Genomic DNA, 23081 nt, shown 5'->3' on the forward strand with positions numbered 1-23081 from the left:
GTGTTTCGAAAAGGCTTCTGTGTCCGTGATGGTTGTGTTTATTAAGCACGCTGAACGGTTTCAGGTGTAGGGCTGTTTTTGTCAACTAATAATCAGCAGTGCTGAGAGAAGCTGCTTTAATTCATGTCAGTCTGATGCTGGGAATGAGAAATTATGTTTTGATATTCTGTTGCTACCGTTTAATAGGGCAGTAACATGATTTAGTGAGAAGTACTTGATTCTAGTTTGGCTAATTACCCACCGGTGCATCAGCATCTTCCCTAAAGCGGTTGAATCAAAACTTGCCATCTGTGAACACTCCTGTCTGTCCAATTCGAGACATCACAGCTCATGAACAGCACGCTCAGTCAGTCCTGGAAGCAAAACTTCAATAGAAACAGAAGTTATTAGTGAATGGCTGACATATCGGCCAGGCTGATAAATTGGCCAATACTTTGCCATTTTTAGATTATCATCAGCTGCTGATAATGTGCCTTTTTGGCTCATTACCAGAAGTGGTAGGTCCTTCTTTCTCATTCAGTTCCAAAATTTTGTGACAGGCCTAAGGTGTTCCTTAATAAGCAATCCTCCTGACCATTTTCTCATATATGACCCTGGACCACAAAGCCAATCATAAGACACATGGGTATATTTGTAGCAGTAGCCAACAATACATTGTATGGGGAGATGAATCAGCTGTTTTTATAATGTTGTCTGAGGTTGACATATGACATTCGCGTGGTTTTTACGTTCAAAAGCATTAAGAGATAGGCTATTTTGTACTCTGGTTTTGAGGCTGGCTCAAGAAATGCTCCGCTTTGATGGGTGGGTCACATTGAAGACATGGACGTAAACTCCCACTGCTATGATTGGATAGCTTGATTTCCCGTGGAAATAAAAGTGGGGAATTGTTTTGAAAACCTTAATGTGTAAAAATAGCAGCAGAACAGATATATGTTCGAGTCACAAAAGGTTCTGGGTGCTAGAGATCATACACATTAATGATAATATGTATGGTGAAGTAGCAACAAATGTTCAAACCCAACATAACTAAATTACCGTATACAACATAGTCAGCGAGCACCAGAATCTAAATCGGCTGGTAATTCCTTATCACTATCTTTGTATATTTCTAATGTGCTTGTGAGGTTGCTCTTATGAACACGTAACGTTACATATTGCAGTTATATGATAAAAAAGCTTTGTTTGCTTGAGTGTTGGACCTTTCAAACGCAACTGACTTATATTAGCGTAAACAACATAGTAAGCGGGCATCAGAATCTTAATTGCGGCTGGTAAGTCCTATCACTAAGTTTGTATATTTCTATCGTTATATTACAGTTATATTATGTTGAGTGTTGTACCTTTATTAACCGTTCAATGTTTTTAGTAAATGAAAACAGTCAAACATACGTGTTTAGACATGGATGTTACAAACAATCAGGACATATCAAGCGATCTCTAATAAAGCAATAGTTACAGATGGTAACTTACTAAAACATTTTACTCACATAAGACTGCTGTGCAATTCCTGTCAGATCCAATATTGTTGGTACCACATTGCTTTTAAATCACAGTCTCTTTGCAAATCCAGCATAAACTTCTTTACAAATAAATCCATGGTAATCCAAATGTTAGGTTCCAAGGAAAGGTTATACAGCGACTGTGTTCTTCCACAACCAGACACTGTACAAACTTTGGCAATCTTTAAAGGCATCTTTGCTGCTTTGGGAAGCTGCATACAGTTTGCTTGCGTCACACGTGTTACTTCCCCACACGCAAATCGTTGCCATTTCACTTTGGAGGTGGTATTTAAAATCTCTGCAACGTCATACATTGGCACATTCCTGGACGGTTTCCTGGGCTTGGTGCCAAAAACTGTTATTTCAGTAACGAGGAGTTTTTAGTTCTGAAACTTGCAGGATGTTCATTAAGTACAATGGCCTTGATTCTTTGATTCACTGCTCCTTTAAGTAAAGATCATGTTCCATTTAAGATATTTAGTACATTTTCTACTGTAAATATATGAAAAGTGTATTTATCATTAATAAAATATGTTGCTAAGGACTTAATTTGGAAAACTTTAAATGAGATTTTCTCAATATTATATATTTTTGCAGCCTCAGATTCCATTTTAAATTCATTCGGCTTAATATTGTTCTTTCCTAACAAACCATACATCAATTGAAAGCATATTTTTCCGGCTTGTTAAAATCTAAATTTCAAGAATTTTATTTACCTTTATGACTGGTTTTCTGGTCCAGGGTCACAAATATGTATCGATAAAAACATTGACATTATTTTATCACCCTGTTTTGGTTTTAGATCTTGACGCCTTTTGTCTGTAGACCTCATCACTAATAGGGATGGCGAAAACGACAAATTTTCTTGACCGGCCACCGAGCCTCATTAGCCGGTTGAAACAGGTTAACCGATAGGCCTATTAGTTTAAAATATGCTATGCTATTTAAAATAACAGCCATTTCGAGCCGCGCCTGCAATTTCGCAACTCGCATCTCTCTGCGCTCTGCCTCCGGCTCACACACACACACAGACCTCACAACACTTTTTAAATCACCTACAGCGCGAAACATAAGTCCCGCAAACGCGGCGCCGTGCTTAGTTTCGAAATAGTTTAGGTACTAGGTGATCGCGTTGAACTTGAAAATAAAGGCGTTTGTGAAGCTCATTTGAAAATTGCCGCGGCTCATTTAAGAAAATGACAGCTCAGAAGAGACTGCGCTTTAGTTTGGGGTAGTAATAATAAAGACATAGGATGATCATCATCACCTTTTCTGTTACCACTGAAATATAGATGTAATGTATTTCCAAATCTAAACCCATCTTATGCGGAATGTTGCCTAATAGACTGCAACACGATAAAACCAATGGATTAAACGGGCACCTTCAGAATGTGTAAAAGACGCAATGGCCAAAGCAGGTCTCGCACTGTTTTTGTTCTAGAACAAATGCAGCAAAGATATTTAATGCTTGTATGAGGCATATAGGCCTACCCTGAGTTTTATTTATTTATGATGAGGTGCGTTCTAATTAACAATGCAATGCAAGTGAACGCGCAGTGCCGGCGCCTTCATGCACGGACCGGTAATTATATACTCTGCTATATTTGCTTTTTATTTATTAAATACATGCATTTGGTTGATGAAACATTTATTAAAATTAAGATACAATTTATACAAAACGAAATTCACTTTAAAGAAATGCTTTCTACAAAGCAAAACTTAATAAAGTGGTAAAAATCATGGCTGAGGATTTACAGAAACAAAACTTACTCTGCACTTTACTGTTAGCCTAAAAGACATAAATGTTAATAATTTGGAACACCACCAGGAGAGACTTTAATTTTAATTATTTTATTGCTGTATTTTATTTACTATTCGAATAAAGGAATTTATCAAAAAATAGCCTGTAGCATTTACTTTTCGCAAACCTTGTGAGCATGGAAAACCAAACGCAGTGACCTTGCGCGCCAAATGTTTTTTTATTGGTTTATAAAGTACAAACAGACCAGTTATGAAAAACTGAGTGTGAGGGATTTGTTCACTTCACACAAAAAGATCTTGGAAAGAAAGAGATGACTAACTGTAGTAGCGTTTAGTCCACTGTCTATAATAGCCTAATTTACAGATCCCTTTTTTTAACCGACAACCGACAACTTTGACCGGTTAACGTTGATACGGTCAACCATCGGTCAAACGGTCATCCCTAATCACTAAGTCACACATTTGTCACTTAAATGGATAGTTTACCAAAAAATGAAAATTCTGACATTTTCTCAGCCTCATGTTGTTCTAAACCTGTAAGAGATTTTTAATTTTGATAAACACAAAGTTATTTTGATAAAAGATGGTAAGCATACAGTTGATGGTGCCCATTGAAATCCATTGTATTTGTTTTTCCTACTAAGGAAGTCAATGGTTATTTTGGAAAATTATGACAGAATTTTAATTTTTGGGTGAACTATCCCTTTAAGTTAGCATTTAGCTTTCCTTGTTCTGATGAACACAAAGGAAGATGTTTTGAGTAATGCTTGTAATCGAACTGATCAGAAGCCCCATTGAGTTGCATAGTATGCTTTAATCCTACTATGGAAGTCATTGGGATGCTTCTGATCATAATCCAATAACAAAATTTCCCAGATAACCGGTTTTTGCTTTAATCTTTATCCCACAAAGGAGTTTTTTAGATTTTGTCTTTGAAGATAAGGTGATTTGTCATTCCCTCACACCATGGGTCTTCCTAAGGGCAAACCTTTCTGTGTTCTTCGTCCTGGTCTCTCTCTTCCAGTGCATCCCCTTCGTGTGAATCTGTATGATTGTCAAAGTCCAACTGTGAACGCACAGCCATTTCACATCATGTTAAAACACCTGCACACACATTCTCACACACAAACAGCAGCAGATTAACCGGCAATGACTGAGCCCCAGCTGTGTGCATCCGACAGAAAGAGGAAAAGATGCTTCAGTCAAACAAGTGTAACGTTTAGGAAGAGAGGATGTCACAGTAGATTGAGTGCACTTGTCACACATACCCACAATGCAACAAAAGCACAAAGGAATCTATTCATCTCTCTTTTTCCCCCTTCACTACTTCCTGTCCCATGTATTGCTTTTCTATCTCTGCCTCTGTTTGAGAGCAGTGACTAAGGAGTAATGCTCAAGGAGGATTATGTTGACACATCTTGATTCAGCATTCGTAACAAGCAAATAAACTTGTGAAAAAAGCGGCACTCGGATACAAATTCCAAGCTTTGTTGCTGAAATAAAAACAAACAAATCAGAATAATGTGTAAAGTAAACTGAATTAAGGACAGTTCCCTGCAGTTCTGGTGTTGATCGTGTCTTGTAGCAGTCTCTGCTGGACACCACTGGAGCATTCAGTCAGGGACTCTTTGAATTCGATCACAGGCGAGTAGGGGGTCACATTTTAAGACGTCTATGGTGTACGTGCTCTGATTTCGTCTCGTGTAACCAGGCTTTTGACTCTTGGGCAGGCCTGGTACACATTGTAGATAATTCTGACCAAGAATGGTCCAATTAGACTGGAAGTCTACCAAAGTGTACAACAATAATAACCTTCATTTTTAAGTGACGTTTATTAGATGTGGCTTTGTTAAGTGAAGTTTAAATGTGGCCTGTTTCCTGGCAGACTAACTAAAAACTCCTATTTTGCTAAAAGCTTTAATTTTACATATTGCATATTTTGCTACCATTAAAGGGTGCTCTTTAATGCACCTTGCTCGTGTTAAAATCACTAATACACATGCCTTTAGTGCTTTGTTCTGCACTGCAATCATCCTGTGTTGCTAGACTAACTTGTTGCCCTTAATTGGTAGAGCTAGGGGTGTGACGATACACTTAATCCACGAGACGAGACGAAACACGAGATTGGGTTCACGGGAACGAGACTAGACGATATTTTTACTCTTTTTAAGAAATCCTAAATGATAAAATGAATGAATAAGAAACTGAAATCACGTAATTTTTAAAAGTTTTAACTAATCAAGGACTGTCCCTAACAATTATTTTGCTAACTGATAATGAAGTAATTTGTTATTTTGGGGTAATAAAAATAGACCCAAGTGAGCAGTAGCCTTTAAAATTACATAATAACGAAGATGCAATAATAAATTGTTCAAATAAAGTATTAAAACCAAGTTACATTAGACAACATTACATTAACAAACACATTAAATGTGTGTCCTATAAATAGAAAGCATTATGTATGTTATATAACAAATGCCTGCAGGGGGCGATAGAGGACTCGTCTCGCGGACGCTATCTTCACTTTCACTTCAGACGGAGAGAAACGCTTATTTTTAGCCAAACAATGTTTAAACCCATTTGAATATTTAATATTTGTCCATTTCTTTACAATAGAAATGATACAGCCACCGTCATTTTTGAGCAAGAACATGCAGACATTAAATCATGTAACTCTGTGTAAGGGTTTAATCTGCTGAGACTTCACATCTGACACTGATCAACAGACAAAAACAACGCGTCTCAGACTTCACACGAGTTCACAAACGAACATTATTGGAAACCCAAACAAAAAAGCAAACGCTGTAAAAGACAAATATAATGCATGCACAGTAAAAGGATCTAACAGAAAGCTGCATCCTCCGGAGGTCGCATATGCAGGCTGCATACGTCATCAAGGGTTATTTCAGTTAATTATCTGAGCATTACATTCGCATGTCGTGAGCATATTACAAGTTGCGATTAACTAAATAATTAGTAAACTTTATAATTGTTAATATTCTCTAATAAGAATATTTATGAAGTAAATGCAGTTTAAAAATGCAACCTCCGAAGGATGCAGTCTTTTATTTGAGAAACGGCCAGCATTTCACCTTTACAAGAAATCTCGCGAGACACATTTAATCTCGCGAAACACATTTAATCTCGCGAGATCTCGTCACACCCCTAGGTAGAGCACTCCATTAGTACCACAAAAGGTTCTGGGTTCGATCCGAGGGAACACGTATACTGATTAAAGACAAAAAATAAGTTACTTGCAAAGCATGTTTGTTTGTGTAGGTGCGGTCAGAGAAAGAGAAAGAGAAAAATAGGAAAAATCAAAGATTAATCAAAGTAGTTATAATACAGAAATGAATGGCGAATAAGATTATAGAGCCCACAAGAGAGGCAGAAAAGCCTCTTAAAGAATATTTGGATACAGATTAGTCTCTGAGTTGTGTGCGAGATGCCTTGCATAGATTATTTTTTTCGGCCTCGCTCTAATACTCAAACTAAATTAGAGGATGTTCTTGGTTATAGTGAAGCTTTTTCCATGGAAATTTGTTGACATCTCATTACAGAGACCAAGAACAAGAGCACACACCTAATGGATTTTCGTATAATAATGCCAATATGGTCTGTTTTATTTTGTTGTTGTTGTGCAGAGAGTCAGCGGGCCTATCGCTTCGTACAGGGAAAAGACTGGGGTTTCAAGAAGTTTATAAGGCGGGACTTTCTCCTAGATGAGGCCAATGGACTCTTACCCGATGACAAACTGACACTCTTTTGTGAGGTAAGTGGTGCACGGCCAATCCTACATTGAGCTTCCTGTAGTTTGGTAATATGTAGTTGTTTGTTTTTATCTGTAACCGTTTTCGTGATTGTTGGAGTAATGGTGTACATTGCATGCAAATAATCGAAATCGGTTAAATAAAACATGTTCAGGTAGCTGTGTTTTACACACAGTTTTAGTTTTGCCGCAAAAGGAGAAAGGCTATGTACAGAAGGCATGCTACCATTCGACTCCGATACTGTATCCAATTTTCTCTACGGTCGAATGAGCTACTACATTATCTGAAATGTGCAAAACAGAGCACACATACTGTATCAAACAATGCAATGTTTTCTACCACCTTCTATTTCCAGTGTGGCGAACCAAATTGTCCAGTTTAAACAGTACTGTATGTTCTATAGGGTTCAGTAAGTAGTAAGATAGTGCTATATACTGAACATATCACACTGCCCTGTACCCACATAACCAGACCTTTAATAAAAGGTCTTGCCTACATTGCAGATGTGCCAGGAAACCAAGAAAAGGTCATCTGGTCAGTGTTTAAAGCAAAGTAAACGTTAATAAGGGAATTTTTGATGTCTCATGAATGTAAAGTTAACTTGGATCTCCAACCTTTTTTGAGCAAGGGCTACCACAATGAATAAAACCATCTGAAGGGCTACTTTTTGGTATAGTCTACTCAAAACTTTTTTTTACTTGTTGATTTTATTTGATTTTACTTGTTGATATGTTTTAGGATTGTTCAAAATGTTAACATACCCAAGCCAAGCTAATATAAAAAATATGTAATAAATCTCTCTGTCTCTCTCTCTGTCTCTCTCTCTGTCTCTCTCTCTGTCTCTCTCTCTCTCTCTCTCTCTCTCTCTCTCTCTCTCTCTCTCTCTCTCTCTCTCTCTCTCTCTCTCTCTATATATATATATAATCAACTTTATTCAGGACACAAAGGTCTATAGAGACAACAAAGTACAGAAATAAAACATACAAAACATTAAGAATAAAGCAAATGAGGCATCATTAATAAAACATATACAGCCTTCGAGTCCAATGTTTCCAAAAGCAAGATGTGTACCTTGTGTCACTCTTAGAACCATCAGCTAAGGACACAATAATCATATTTTTAGATCCTGTTAGTCACATATAAAAATATACATAAAAACAGCATTAAAAGTTGGCACATTATTAGACACAAACATTACACTGGCACTACTTCACCTAGGAATTTTAAGCACAATTCTCAGTGCATCATTATAAGCCACTTGGAGTTTTTTCATTTTCGACTCACTAATATTACACCAAAATTACAAGTATTAAAGGGAGATTTCACCTATTTGCATAAAGCTTTGTATAGTTAGAACCCCAGTCATGTTTTTGAATGGTCATGCATCATTTTCTCAGTTGCCGCTGAGACTGGAGAAATACAGATTTCAGGAAGTCCAATATCTACAAACACCCCTTTGCTCGGTCAAATAGGCACCAAACTCTAAATGTATGTTACATTTCGACTACAAATATGACACACTTTCAATAAAGATTCATGTTTCTACGGGTGAAATGTTCCTAATAGAATGTGCTGTGCGGGCACCACGTTGGACACCCCTGTGCTATATGATATGTTGGCATTTGTTATGGCTAGGGCTGGGACAACGCGTCGACGTAATCGACAACGTCGACGCAAAAAATACGTCGACGCAAAATATGCGCGTCGTTTCGTCAGACCCAAAAAGGCGGCGCTGTAGAATAGTAGCAACGCGAGTGGCTTCAGTCCACGCCGGTTTTACAAAGCAAGAGTGAGCAGTGCATGCAGCGCGTGTTTTTTCACCCCCCGTTTACAAGCATGCACCCTGCCGCATGATCAGCGCGAGCTCGCGCCTCTGTAGCAACAGTGCTGCAATCGTTTCTGCGTCGGTTCTGCTGCGCTGCTCATGCTCAATTAAAGTGAAAGTGCTTTGTTTAAGGTTTAAATGCTCGTGGATTGATGCGAAAAAGTGTCATTTGACCATAAAATCATGAATGTGAAGTGTGTTTTAAACACTCATGACTTATTTTAACAGAAAGCAATGAAATGTCACTGTTGCCAGAAGACTGCGCTTTCATTCACTCTCTGTCCAGCAGTAAGTGAGTCCTAATCTATCTTAACAAATTTAAGAGAAAGAGATTTAATAATATATGTGCTTCTTAAGTCTATAATTGTGTTTATACAGTATCTGTCATTAAATGGACTAGAACAGCACGAAAACAATGTGGATCAAACAAATCAAGTTATACAAGTTACACAGACCATCAAAAGGCACATTGAAGAGGTTTTGCTCATAAATGCATGTAAAATAAAGTAATTTGAACTTGAGATTTTTATACTGTTACTGAACTGCAAAGTATGTGCTGCAAACGCTTTATTGAATGCTACCTCTGACTAAGAATGCATTATTTTGCACTTTGTATAGTCTTTTTTATTTTGAAATTTTAAGCGCAATGAACATATATTGAAATGTTTACATTCAGATATGTAAATCAACATGTATAAATTGCTATTAGTTAATAAATGGGGAGAGAATCGAATCGAAGTCGAATCAGACTGATAAAACGAATCGTTAAATTAATCGATGCATTGAAAAAAATAATAGCTAGATTAATCGTTTAAAAAAAATAATCGTTTATCCCAGCCCTAGTTACGGCCAGTGTAAAGTAGGCTTAACAATTTTTTACTGTTTCCCTAAACTTTATTTGACAGAGTTTCTGGTTCGAAAGAGTTAGCTGGAGTTTTGGCTCCATGATGGTGTCTCATCATCAAAACAAACTCTGTCCTCTCCCTTCTCCTCCTCTTTCCTACTCTCTTCCTATATCTCATTATTGTTAGAAAGCTTTTGCATTAAGAAATCTTGCACCATTCTTAACTCACATTTTTCCCACAATTCCATTTTCTTTTTTCCAGAGCTGTTACTCTCTACTATGCAGTTGCATTTTTAGATGCTGTGCTTAAAAAAAACAATGCCCAGAGTATTTCTCTCTCTGTCTGTTTACACAGAAGTGTATTAGTTCTTATAATAAATGGACAGGTTTTCTTTATTTATAAGATTAAAAATGCTGTTTAATTGTTCCGTAAAAAGTCTCTGCTTTTTGTTTGGATCACTGTGCGTTGACATTTCATCCTGTGGCTTGGTGTCTTCCAGTTTCTATTGTCTGTTGTACTTTGCCACAGTGTCTTTTAGATTTTTCTTTCAACTATATATTCTTTCGTTTTTTTGAGTTTCCCAATAGCATCAATGTGATTTGAGACAGTAGATGTTAGTGAAGCAAAAGGACAAACCCAATTCTCCACCTTGCTGGAGTTTTTGTGTAGGTGAAATAATTTCTTTTAATTGGTCGGCAGTGGGTGGTGATGTCAGTTCTGCTTCATGTCTCTCATGTAGAATAATAATGTCTGTGTCCATAATGTTGTTATGCCTTAACTTTTTCACACAGATGATGACAGTGGCTTTCTCATTTAGAAAAGAGGAGTTTTCAACGAGTTTTGCCCCAAACAAAATAAAAAAATTGTGTTTATATGTATGTACATACCTCTCTGTCTCTCCCACCCCACCTCACCTGTTTTTTCTCTCTTTCATCTCTCCCTCCGTGTCCATCCTCCGGCAGGTAGATTGCTCATAGTAAATAAATGAGCTCTACACTTTTCTCTCCCTCCACCTGACAGCAGCCATCTTTCACTCAGTGTAGCCATATGCCACACGGATATTTCCGAGATCCACTCCGGCTGCAACATCTGCTGCTGCCGCACACGCACACACACGCGACACACACACACACACACACACACACACACACACACACACACACACACACACACACGCACAAACATGTTTGGAGATAGTAGTTAGTTAAGATGATGAGGAAAAGTTCGGTACCTGCAGCATCTGCTTTGTTCCTCCTAACCCTCAATACATGAAGGGCTCAGTGGAGATGATGGTGTGATGAAGGGGAGGAAGTATGAGATGTGCTGAAGATGAGGTGCATTAGCCTAAATGAACGAGTTAGAGTTTAAATTTTAAAATGAATCTAGTCTGTTTTTATTATCTTTGATGTCATATGTATACTTGTAATCAAAAAGTTGACTTCATGGCAAATCAAATACATTTCCATCTCTTTTAATGAACGAGGAAAATTGATATCTAATTTTTGCACCTTCAGTGGTGAATGCAAGTTTCTGTCCAATCAAATGTTCTCAATTTTGAGCTTGCGTTTAATCGCACTTTAATTTAAGCAAGGTGCGAGCCATTTGGTTATTTTTAGGTACGGCACGGGCCATTTGGCATGCAACAAATATCTTGTTTCAAATTGCATCCGCACTGTTCTCATGTTGTCAGGACTTTTCCTGTGCTATTTAACAAGGAAACTTTACTCATTTGCTTGCATATATTCACACCACAGATGTGACGAACCGATGTGCTGCTGCCTTCTGGGATGCAGTGTTGAGGGCCAATACCCAATAATGTTCACCTGAACATCAAGCTTGCATCTCTACAAAGTGTTTAAAGTCAGTTCATCTGCTGAAATTCCCTTTCGTGTAAAGTCTGCTGGTGTCGGAGCGATCTGTCTGTGTTTCCCCGCAGACGAATCAGCCTGATGCACGCACGCATGCACACATGATTGTAAACAGTTTGGCGATATGGGAGGCAGCCGCTGCTCTCCGAAGAGGGGAGAGAGAGGAATAAGAACAGGTGAAGGAGAAAAAGGAGAGAGATGGAGGTTTGTGGTCAGGGCCAGACTTGAACAGCTTGAGTGGAAATGATGCGTGTAAAAGCGTATATGTGTAGTCTGACTGTATACACACACACAAATGCACAGCTGCTCACGTATACCAGCCTGCCTCTGTGTCTGAATTTGCTCTCTCTCTCTCCCTCCTTGTCTTTTTCAGTTCAATTTGTTTCAAATTCAGCTTTATTGGCACGACAGTTGTAGTATTGCCAAATCATTGTATGGTTATTTCTATATAAAATGCTTTCAATAGCAAAAAGTAATAAATCTAAGAAAAAATCTGCCCTCCAGCCACAGCCATTGTTTAAAGGTGTTTCTTCTGAAATGTTTTTTATTGAAGTTAAATCCCAATTTTGATAAACGGTCATAGTTCGCTTTCTCTCTCTGTCTCTCGGAAACACGTTTTCTCGAGAGCGCATTAAGTGTAATTGGTCACATGCAGATATTAGCATGCACAGTTCTGGGTTCATGCGTTTGTTTTTGTGAATAGGGGGCCAGTGGAACTCATTTGGTTCAGTACCACCTGCACACCAGTATTACCTGCATTAGTGTGGGTATGTTTATTTATTACAGCTTTGTTTGTTTCACCAAATGAGATGCTATAGTAAGATGCAGTTTATCAGGAGTTAATTGGCTAAATTCATTTGATATGTAAATTCTATTTCTTTATAAATATTTCATGATTGGTCACTCTCAGAGCCCCTGTAAACAAACAAACAAACACATTGTGTCATAAATAGCTCTAATTGACGCATACATAAATTAATAAAAAATGCACATACTTTAGATGAAATACAAGGTCAGAAAAAAAGGTTGCATTCAGTGGCTTATAGCTGATGATGGAACATTTGAAAATATAAAAAACCAAGAGAAAATTAATTGTTGTACCCACACCACTTAATTTGGTAGATTGCATTAAATGATCCTCGGAATTATGTCTATACCACAGCAAAAGCTAATATGATGTTTATTGGACTCCTTTATTTAAAAAGTTAATTGTGAATGTTGAATATTGAATATTACCAGACAGTGGAGCATGGAGCCTTTAGGCATTTGTCAATTAAGTATACATTGCTTCAAGTTTTTCAATTATTCAAGACAAATAAATAGAAATGAAAACAAAATTGCAATAGAACAAATCATAATAACATAACAGAAAGGATACAATTTAAGTACAGAGACCCAGCAGCAACTCCAATAACATGAATCACATTTTAAAGTATTAAAAGGGACATTCCACTTTTTTAAAAATATGCTCATTTTCCAGCTCCCCTAGAGTTAAACGTTTGATTCTTATCGTTTTGGAATTTGATCTCCGGGTCTGGCGCTATTGAAAATAACTAAGGGGAATATTCTCGGGCCGTGCGTAATATCACTACGCCTGCTGCAGATATGTTACAGCAACAAAGTCCTTGATTATTAGGCCAGTTTGAGAGTATAGTCCTAGCCATATCGGTCTAGAAAATCACAACTTTTAATTTTCCGTTGGTCTTAGTACACGATGTAACTACAGAAGAGTCAAGTTTTAAATAGAAAAAATATCCAAACGCTTTGGTTATTTTAGCGTGATGCCAATGGTCTAATCAGATTCAATGGATTATGTTAAGCTATGCTAAAAGTGCTAGCGCCAGACCCAGAGATCAGCTGAATGGATTCCAAAACGGTAAGAATCAAATGTTTAACTCTAGGGGAGCTGGAAAATGAGCCTTTAAAAGTGGAATGTCCCTTTAAGAAAATTAAAACTATGATTCAGCATATTCGAGCAGAAATCAGATCAGATTTTCTGGACTATTCAGTTTTTTTTTAAGCACTTTCTTACAACGTTACATTGTTTCAAAGCTGCTTTACATGGAAAAAAGAACAAATAGGGAAATATATAAATACATAGAATATGATACAAGGCATATAATATAACATTAAAAGCAATTATTATAACTATATTTATAAATAAGGTATAACTGAAAAGAATAATATGTTTTAAAGGGCTCTCATTATGCCCATTTTTACAAGATGTGATATAAAGGGCTTCGACGTGCAAACACGCATGCAGACCGCTGATATCCACTCGTGTAATCACAGTAGCAGCGCGACCGTCAATGAAAAAGCAGCTTGGCCGGTTTAACCCACAAATGAAGAAGAAACGGAAACTTGTTGTGTACGTTTCGAGAAGACCAGCAGTGATGGGAAGAGTATTTATTTATTTTATTTATTCATTTAGCTGACACTTTTAAGCGACTTACAATTGCTATTTCTGTCAGAGGCCGCACGCCTCTTGAGGAACTAGGGGTTAAGTGTCTTGCTCAGGGACACAATGGTGTGTCACAGTGGATTCGAACCCATGTCTCTCACACCACAGTGTGTCTTATCCACTGTGCCATCACCACCCCAGATGGAAGTAAATAAACAGCAACTTTTGTTGTAGTTTGAATTAAATCACTCCACAACTTGGCCCATCTGTGTTCTCACCGTCGCAAATGGAAATACCCATGACGTAGTTTTTTTACCTGATGTGAGGGCTTCTAGTGGACCAATCAAAGCGCTTGCACATTTGTGTAGAAGTGACACGCTGTTAAAAATATTCGGTGAGGTGCATGTCAGGCTATGGATAAACTACGGCGTAGACCAGGGACACCAGGTAGCCCACACACAGTCTGTGAGGTGTCGCCCAAAGTACATTCTATTAATAGTCTCAATTGTAAAATGTATTTATTACATATTTTTATATTAGCTTGGCTAATTTTAAACAACTCTAAAACATCAACAAGTAAAATGAAATAAAATCAACAAGTAAAACAAAAACGTTTTGAGTAGACTATAAAAAAGTAGCCCTCCAGATTGTTTTATCCATTGTGGTAACCCTTGCCCACAAAAAGGTTGGAGACTCCTGACGTAGACCTTACGCACGACTATAAATTGGACACAAGTCTCTGCTGTGTCTAGAATGTGTCTGTGAAGTTTTAGCTCAAAATACCCCACAGATAATTTTTATAGCATCTCCAAATTGCCACTGTTTGGGGAGGTGCAAAAAACACTGTTTTCATGTGTTTACCTTTTAATGCAAATGAGCCACTGCTTCTCACTGCCTTACCAACAGACTGTGAGCACTTTTCGTTAAAATAGAGGCTGTTTACACTTGGCATTAACATGCATTTTCGTTGATCGGATCACAAGTGGACGACGTTAATGCCCAGGTGTAAACGGTGTTCAAAACGTTTTGAAAGCGGCCACTTTCGACCACTTTCAACCACATCCAGAGGTAGTCGAAGCCACTTTCGATCGGATGGCTTTGGAGTTGCGGAACGCAAATGTGGTTGAATGTGTAAGAACAGCCACACGCGACCGCCTTCTCTCTAATCTGAGGTATTATACGCAAGTTTTACGTCTTTTTTTACTTCTGGCGTGAACATACGGTGAACAGCGCTATTTTTAGCCTTTCATTGATTAAACTAAAGCGGCTGATCTCCGTAGTTTAGTTTTGAAAGCGTGTGAAAGTTGTGCGATCCTATTTCATCAATTGCGCTGAAAATTCAGAGAAAGCTCCAACATATAAACATACAAAACACTGTGCAGCATGTTTACTTGCTAAACAAGCAGTGGACTCCGACATAATATTAGTTTGCGTCCATATAAACTCATAATTACTCCCGCTCGCGTTTGAATGACAGCAGAGAGACTCGCCCACCGTCTCACAGACCATCCCCTCATAGTATTCAGGACAGAAGCGGTCGAAAGTGGATAAAAGAGACGGATTTAAATACCAGGTGTAAACGTAATGCGTCTCTCTCGTCCACTTGTGATCCGATCGATGAAAACACATCTTAATACCAAGTGTAAACAGCCCCATAGATTTCATTCCTGTATAGCATATTATAGTATCTTTAGCTGCATTTTTGCTAAAATGGGCTAACAAATATATTTAGAAAAGCTTTTGGGAAAAAATTAACCTGTCAATCAAAGTGGCCGTGGGCAGGGCTTTATCAGTGTGACGTCACATTAACCAGAGAATCAAAACAGCATGTCTAATGAGACTAGTTTGGTTTAATGGGAATTAAAAAAGGAGAGGGTGGTTTTTGTCATTGTAGAGTTTTTGAATTAACATACTGCCAACACACATTTATGTCCAAACACCTTGTAAAAGTGGATTTTGCATAATATGTGCCAGCCAAACCTTCCATTGCCAAAAGATAATCAGTGCATTTCTTTTTCTTCTTACATGTTGTTGAGGCGTATTTATTAAGAGTTGAAGTGAGAGATACAGTGTGGTTATTCTGTAATTAAAGTGTGTGTAAATTGCTCACTGCTTGATTCGATTAATCAATGAAATCATTATGACCTGGCAGAGCTCATTAGCATGAGAATGATTCAGTGGCAGCAATCAGGATCACCGCTGTCCTCTAGTGTATTTTCAGATGCAGTAATTCACCTGGAACTAAGCAAGTTCTTCACTTTTTTCCATGCTTTTTGTTTTTTTCCGCTCTCCTACTTTAATCTTTCCGCGTACCTCTAATGAGTGAATGATGAACATCGATACGTGTGCTTAACCAGGCGAGTGTGTGCGTCTAACGGAGTCCAACAACTGGGTTCATTAATCAAATTCAGGGGGAGGAGAGAGATAGGAAGACACATAGATACGCACACTCCCCCATTAGTATCAGTGTTTAGATTTACACGCACAGTAAACAGTACACTCACTCGAGTCCAGACAGCACAGGTCTGCTCTAGTAGCCATCTCACACAGCTCATTAAAGTGATGTGCTTTGATTTTTAAGCAGCGATGCATCCTGTTCCTGAGGTTAGAGGCAAAGGCTTGTGTCTGTAAACATGCTTTAGCATTTCAGCATTCACCTACTTTGTGAGCACCCTTGGTTCTAGAAGTGTCTCTGTAGATGTTTAAAAAATGATTACTTAAACATCACATAATTTAGTATTAATAACAACATTGATGAAGTTGATTCGAAGCAGGGGTATAAGACCTAACATTGCTTATGAAAGAATGATCATATAATAACATGTCTAGTCTAATAAGAAAATGAATCTTTTATGATGCTAGAATAAAATATAATAAAATTAATATGATGAATAATAAATGTAATATCATAACTAATTCATTAATTGGACGTTTATTACAAAGAATTCAGATTTATTAAAAACAAAACTCGCTGGTAGGCTGTAAAGTTGACTGGGTGATTTGACTTATGGAGCCTGGGTCAATGAAAAAGTGTTCAGTATCCATGATTCCCGTTTCCATGGTAATACTGACTTTCAGATTTAGGGCTTGTAACTTAATGATTTGAAATAAAAAGAAAGACTGGAGTGTGGTGAAGTGGGGTTACGTAATTAGAATTTAGTTAATCTTAACCCATTATATGTTTTTGCTTTTCATTGCACGCAACATCAGACAAAGCCTGTGATATCCAATTTATACCCAAATGATTCTGAGACCCTTTTGTTAATAAATGTTCAGTTAAAAATTAAAGTTATTTGTTTAAATCAGTTGAGCAGTTTATAGAAATGACGGACCGCCTGAATTCTGAATCGCTTTTGCTCAAGTCTTATTTAATGATCTGGGAAACATAACTGTAATGTGTATTTATGTTTGTGAGGCCTAAATCTGTGTAATTGCTGTCTGGGCTGACCATAAACAACATTGGCTTAAGCAATGGTGTGAAATTAGAGCAAACAATAATACAAAATGTAACATAAAGAGAATAAAAATAAAGGAATAAAACAGGAATAAATTGCAAAAGCAATTTTAACATACGCTAACATACTCATAAAACCCTGTAGTTTTGATTTGGTGTTTCAGTGGTGCTTTCTTTTGCTGTGCTGCTAGTGCAGGTGTTGGTGTTTTTTTTCTGTTGTTGTGCTGCTAGTACAGGTGTTGGTGTTTTTTTCTGTTGCTTTGCTGCTAGTGCAGGTGTTGGGGTTTTGTTGTTGTTGTGCTGTTAGTGCAGGTGTTGGGGTTTTGTTGTTGCTCTTCTGCTAGTGCAGGTGTTTGTTTTGTTGTTGCTGTACTGCTAGTGCAGGTGTTTTGTTGTTGGTGTGCTGCTAGTGCAGTCTGTTGCTGTGCTGCTAGTGTAGGTGCAGGTGTTTTTTCTGTTGCTGTGCTGCTAGTGCAGGTGCTTTATTGCTCTGCTGCTAGTGCAGGTGTTGGTGTTTTGTTGTTGCTCTTCTGCTAGTGCAGGTGTTTTGTTGTTGTTGTGCTGCTAGTGTTAGTGTAGGTGTTTTTTCTGTTGCTGTGCTGCTAGTGCAGGTGTTTTTTCTGTTGCTCTGCTCCTAGTGCAGGTGTTGGTGGTGTTGCTGTGCTGCTAGTGCTGGTGTTTTTTCTGTTGCTCTGCTCCTAGTGCAGGTGTTGGTGTTGTTGCTGTGCTGCTAGTGCAGATGTTGGTGTTTTGTTGTTGCTGTGCTGCTAGTGCAGTCTGTTGCTGTGCTACTAGTGCAGGCGTAGGTGTTTTTTTTCTGTTGCTGTGCTGCAAGTGCAGGTGTTTTGTTGTTGCTGTGCTGCTAGTGCAGTCTGTTGCTGTGGTGCTAGTGTCGGTGTAGGTGTTTTTTCTGTTGCTGTGCTGCTAGTGCAGGTGTTTTTTCTGTTGCTGTGCTGCTAGTGCAGGTGTTTTTTCTGTTGCTCTGCTCCTAGTGCAGGTGTTGTTGCTGTGCTGCTAGTGCAGGTGTTTTTTCTGTTGCTCTGCTCCTAGTGCAGGTGTTGTTGCTGTGCTGCTAGTTTAGGTTTTGGTGTTTTCTCTGTTGCTGTGCGGCTAGTGCAGATGTTGGTGTTTTGTTGTTGCTGTGCTGCTAGTGCAGTCTGTTGCTGTGCTGCTAGTGCAGGCGTAGGTGTTTTTTTCTGTTGCTGTGCTGCTAGTGCAGGTGTTGGCATTTTTCTGTTGCTGTGCTACTAGTGCAGGTGTTGGCGTTTTTTCTGTTGCTGTGCAGCTAGTGCAGGTGTTGGTGGTTTTTCTGTTGCTGTGCAGCTAGTGCTGGTGTTTTTTTCTGTTGCTGTGCAGCTTGTGCAAATGTTGGCGTTTTTCTGTTGCTGTGCTGCTGGTGCAGGTGTTTTATGGTTGCTGTGCTGCTAGTACAGGTGTTGGTTTTTTATGGTTGCTGTGCTGCTAGTACAGGTGTTGGTGTTTTGTTGTTGCTGTACTGCCAGTGTTAGTGTTGTGTTGGTGTTTTGTTGTTGCTGTGCTGCTAGTGCAGGTGTTTTGTTGTTGCTGTGCTGCTAGTGCAGGTGTTTTGTTGTCGCTGTGCTGCTAGTGTTGGTGTTTTGTTGTTGCTGTGCTCCTAGTGAAGAATTTGGTGTTTTGTTGTTGCTGTGCTCCTAGTGAAGACTTTGGTGTTTTGTTGTTGCTGTGCTGCTAGTGCAGGTGTTGGTGTTTTGTTGTTGTTTTGCTGCTAGTGCAGGTGTTGGTGTGTTGTTGTTGTTTTGCTGCTAGTGCAGGTGTTGGTGTTTCTTTTTTTGCTGTGCTGCTAGGACAGGTGTTTTAGTTGATATTATGCAATCTTAGTTTCTTTTGATGCAGCAGAAGTGTACCATTGCAATCTTTCGTCCCTCTCTTAATCCATCGTTTTAGGTTTTCATCCAGCCCGTCATCTTGCCTTTCCTTCCTTTTCATCTATCCGCTCCCATGTTTTCCTTCAGGGGTAGTCTACTCCTCCATTAAGAACATACATGGGCCCTTGACATTTAATTTCCTGTTTGTGATGCTCTTTTACCCTTTTCCTTGTGTCATACTCCTCCATCTTTGTCCATTCACCTCAGTCCCACTCCATTTCACTTTTCTTCATGTGTCATCTCACTACTATGTTCCCTTTTTTACCTCAAATCTTTCTCTCTGACCATTGTGGGATAGCGCTAATTGATTAGTGTGTTACATTAAGCTTTAATGTCTGTATGCGGAAAAAGCTTGTGGTTATTTTAGAAATTTTTTAGCCGCAAAATTGCTGTCAAGTTGGGTATTTTAGCTTACTAGGTCTTGCCTCAGTTTTGTGTAGGGATTTAGCTTATTAATGAAATAGTTCCTCATACTGCAATTAACTTCGTATGAGAACCTGTGGCATTTCAGTGTGTGTGCTTGTGAGACTCCTGGTGTGAGATAAATGAACTTGCTTATGTATGCGGGAACAGGTGGCAAAGTCAGCATGGTGGCCCGCCACACAGACACACACACACGCACGCGCGGGCTGACTTACACACAGAGACCAGTAACAAATTGAGGCAATTTGTGTAAATTAAGAGATAACTAGACTGCTGCCCTTGTTGAACAGTCATTGAAGTGTCCCCCCTGAGCCACTGTTATCGGGATCTGCCATATTGCATGACATATGGATGTCCTTAAATGCGTGTCTTGGAAATACACAAAAAGTTCACTGGGTACACATGCATCTGGTGTCATTAAAGCAAAAAGTGGATGAACGTCACATGGCATTTAGAAAAAAGCTTTACTACCATGGAAGAAATCCATCGCATATCACACGAGATTGGTTTCATGTTTTCTTAAATACTCCCGATTTAATCAACAGCATAAATAAGAGCTTTATTATGCATCGCTATTGCAATTTGCCAAATGCTAGGGGTCACTACAGTATACCACCATATTGGTAACACTGTTTTTATTAAATTCACACATGATAAATATTTCTATATTGCTCTATTGTTGGTTTACAGTACAAATGTGCATAGACAAATTAATATGATATTGATAATTGGTGATCCCACTTGACGCTGATTGAGATCCCTGATTGAATTTTGTATTTTTAGGTGAGCGTGGTGCAGGACTCTGTGAACATCTCCGGTCAGAACACAATGAACATGGTGAAGGTTCCAGATTGCCGACTGGCGGATGAACTGGGCGGATTGTGGGAACATTCCCGATTCACAGACTGCTCACTGTGTGTTGCCGGGCAGGAGTTTCAGGCACACAAAGCCATACTGGCAGGTAATGATGCTTATTTTTCCATTTAGTGTAAGTGAATGTTGCCTTTAGGTGCAAGTTTGATTACAAAATATCAAAGTGTCAAAACGTTTCAGAAGATTATTGTTTGGTTGTATATTATACTAAGAAAAATTCAAACAAAATGTACGTCTACACTAGTTTTTTTCATACAATAGAGGACTGTGTCTACAGTTAATGACACATTGTACACCTTTGATTTACTTTGCTCACATAAACCATAATTCAGCAATACCTCTGTGCGCTCCCTGAGTTGGCAGCATTTAAAGACAGCCTTTGGCTCACACTGAGGCAGGATTTCTTGTTCTATGGCCGTACCTGGAAGCGCTCATTAACCGCCGCGAAGACTGTGCTGATCGGCTGGTGTCTGAGCTCTGGTTAGACTCTGTGTGTGTGACAGGAAGAGAATGTGCCAGACTTCAGACTCTTTTAGAACAAGTTAAAGTTGGTCTAGACAGATTTGACTTCATATCGCTGTCTTATCAGAGACAGGAGGGTCTGAGCTGACATTCTTCTGTGGGTTAATCAGCCAAAACATTGTGCATTTAGAGAAAAATGTCTGAAGAGAAATGACTGGATAATTTAATTATTCACTTTTCTTTTTTAGATTCTAGCAGTGCCATATTTTATAGCCTTTACAGGGTCTAGATGTAAAAAAAAAAATATCTTAGCCTTTAATATCTTTGTATAAACATTATCTTCTCTATAGATTTTTCTTTGTAGATTTATAGTAAGTTTATAAACCTTAACCTCCTAATACCTAAGGCTGGGACGAATAATTGTGCAAATGCGTTTTTTGAATGAATGAATTTTGATGAAGTACGGTGAATGCTGCCACATTCAAATGCCAGAGGGCGCTCTCGTGCAGAAACTCCATTTGTGCCATAGAAGTGTTACCATTGCAAACGCTATTACAGGAAATGTCTATAAGCATATCTACATCGCTGTTCTTCAAATTGTTTCAGGTATTTTCATGATAATAAAGAATATTTTTAATGATTTTAATGATACTTCCTACTGATCAAAGACCCATAGTACACGCACAAGCGACACATGAAACACAGAATCGGGGTCTTGCAATTAAGAATCGATTTCAAACCGATATTTTTTTAATGGGAAACTCGATGCATTGTCACAGCCAGTGTTGTTTTTGGCAGCCCTTTTAGTTTTAGTCTTAGTCTTTTGGATGAAAATTCTTTTAGTCACATTTTAGTCATTTATAAAATTGTTAGTTTAGTCAAGTTTTAGTCGACGAAAACACAAAAAGGTTTTAGTCGATAAAACCGCAAAAAGGTTTTAGTCAAGTTTAAGTACATTTTAGTAAAAAAAATGTTTAACAAATTAATTTAGGTTAAAAAGTGTGGTGTATTAAATACTATTAAAATATGCATTAAGGTTGTCCCTGAGGTCTTGCTGTTGTTTTAGTCGGTATGCCTTCTGCGCATGTCATAACAAAAAAGTTGAGCCTGATATACCCTCATGTTGAGTTTGTGTGTTACGCAGAGACCTCATTTATAAAGTTGAGAAACGCGTGCCTTGCCTTATTTAAATACACCACAAAAAGTATTGGAAATGGGCTTAGGTTTGACAAGTAGATACATGTAAAACCTTAAGCTTATGGTTTTTTGAAGATTTGTATTATTAAAATATTTGACATTAAAATACATTGTTTTTGTACTTGAGGTCTTTAGAACACATTTGTGTATTCTTGTATTTAATTTTATTACACAATTTGCAATAAAAGTTGAGTAGATCATTTCTTGGGATATTTTGACCCATAATGGATAAATATTGGACAGAACACATGCTGGGTTAAAAATGACCCCATGCTGGTTTAAAAACAACCCCATACTGTGTTAAAAATGACCCAATGGTTGGGTTGTTGTTATGCAACCATGGGGTATAATAACTCAGCAGTTTTAACCCAGCGGTGTGTTCTGTCCAATATTTACCCGTTATGGGTCAAAAATAACCCAGACTTTTAAAAGTATTCATATAAGATTAAATAAGCAATGTATTAACAAGCATTTTTGTTTGAGTCGATGTTTGTAATATTGTAATTAATGCCAGAATGTATTGTTTTGCTCTAGGCTTTTGAAGCATTCGCATGGTAAAAAAAAAGTGGTCAGTCACTTTTTTGTGTTGTGTATAAAACAAATCTCTCTCTTTCTCTCTCTAGCACGTTCCCCAGTTTTCAGTGCCATGTTTGAACATGAAATGGAGGAGAGTAAAAAGGTGAGTTAAAGCTTCCCCCCACTCTCAATCTCCGTCCCACTTTAGGATTCAAAAGCATTGACAAAACCTCAATCCATTCACACTCTCTAAATCACATACTGTAGTCCCTTTGTGTAT

The 23081-nt window shown here is 38.2% G+C and overlaps 1 protein-coding gene across 1 annotated transcript in view; it reads left to right on the forward strand.

Moving 5' to 3' along the window:
* spop (speckle type BTB/POZ protein) overlaps positions 1-23081 on the forward strand; it is an 81571-nt gene that overhangs the window by 45045 nt on the left and 13445 nt on the right. The window contains exons 6-8 of the mRNA XM_065252683.2: positions 6908-7035; positions 20537-20714; positions 22909-22964. Coding sequence (XP_065108755.1) covers positions 6908-7035; positions 20537-20714; positions 22909-22964 — 362 coding nt within the window. The remainder of the gene's footprint in view (positions 1-6907; positions 7036-20536; positions 20715-22908; positions 22965-23081) is intronic.

The sequence above is a fragment of the Paramisgurnus dabryanus genome, chromosome 3, assembly GCF_030506205.2.
Source record: "Paramisgurnus dabryanus chromosome 3, PD_genome_1.1, whole genome shotgun sequence".
Classification (NCBI taxonomy): domain Eukaryota; kingdom Metazoa; phylum Chordata; class Actinopteri; order Cypriniformes; family Cobitidae; genus Paramisgurnus; species Paramisgurnus dabryanus.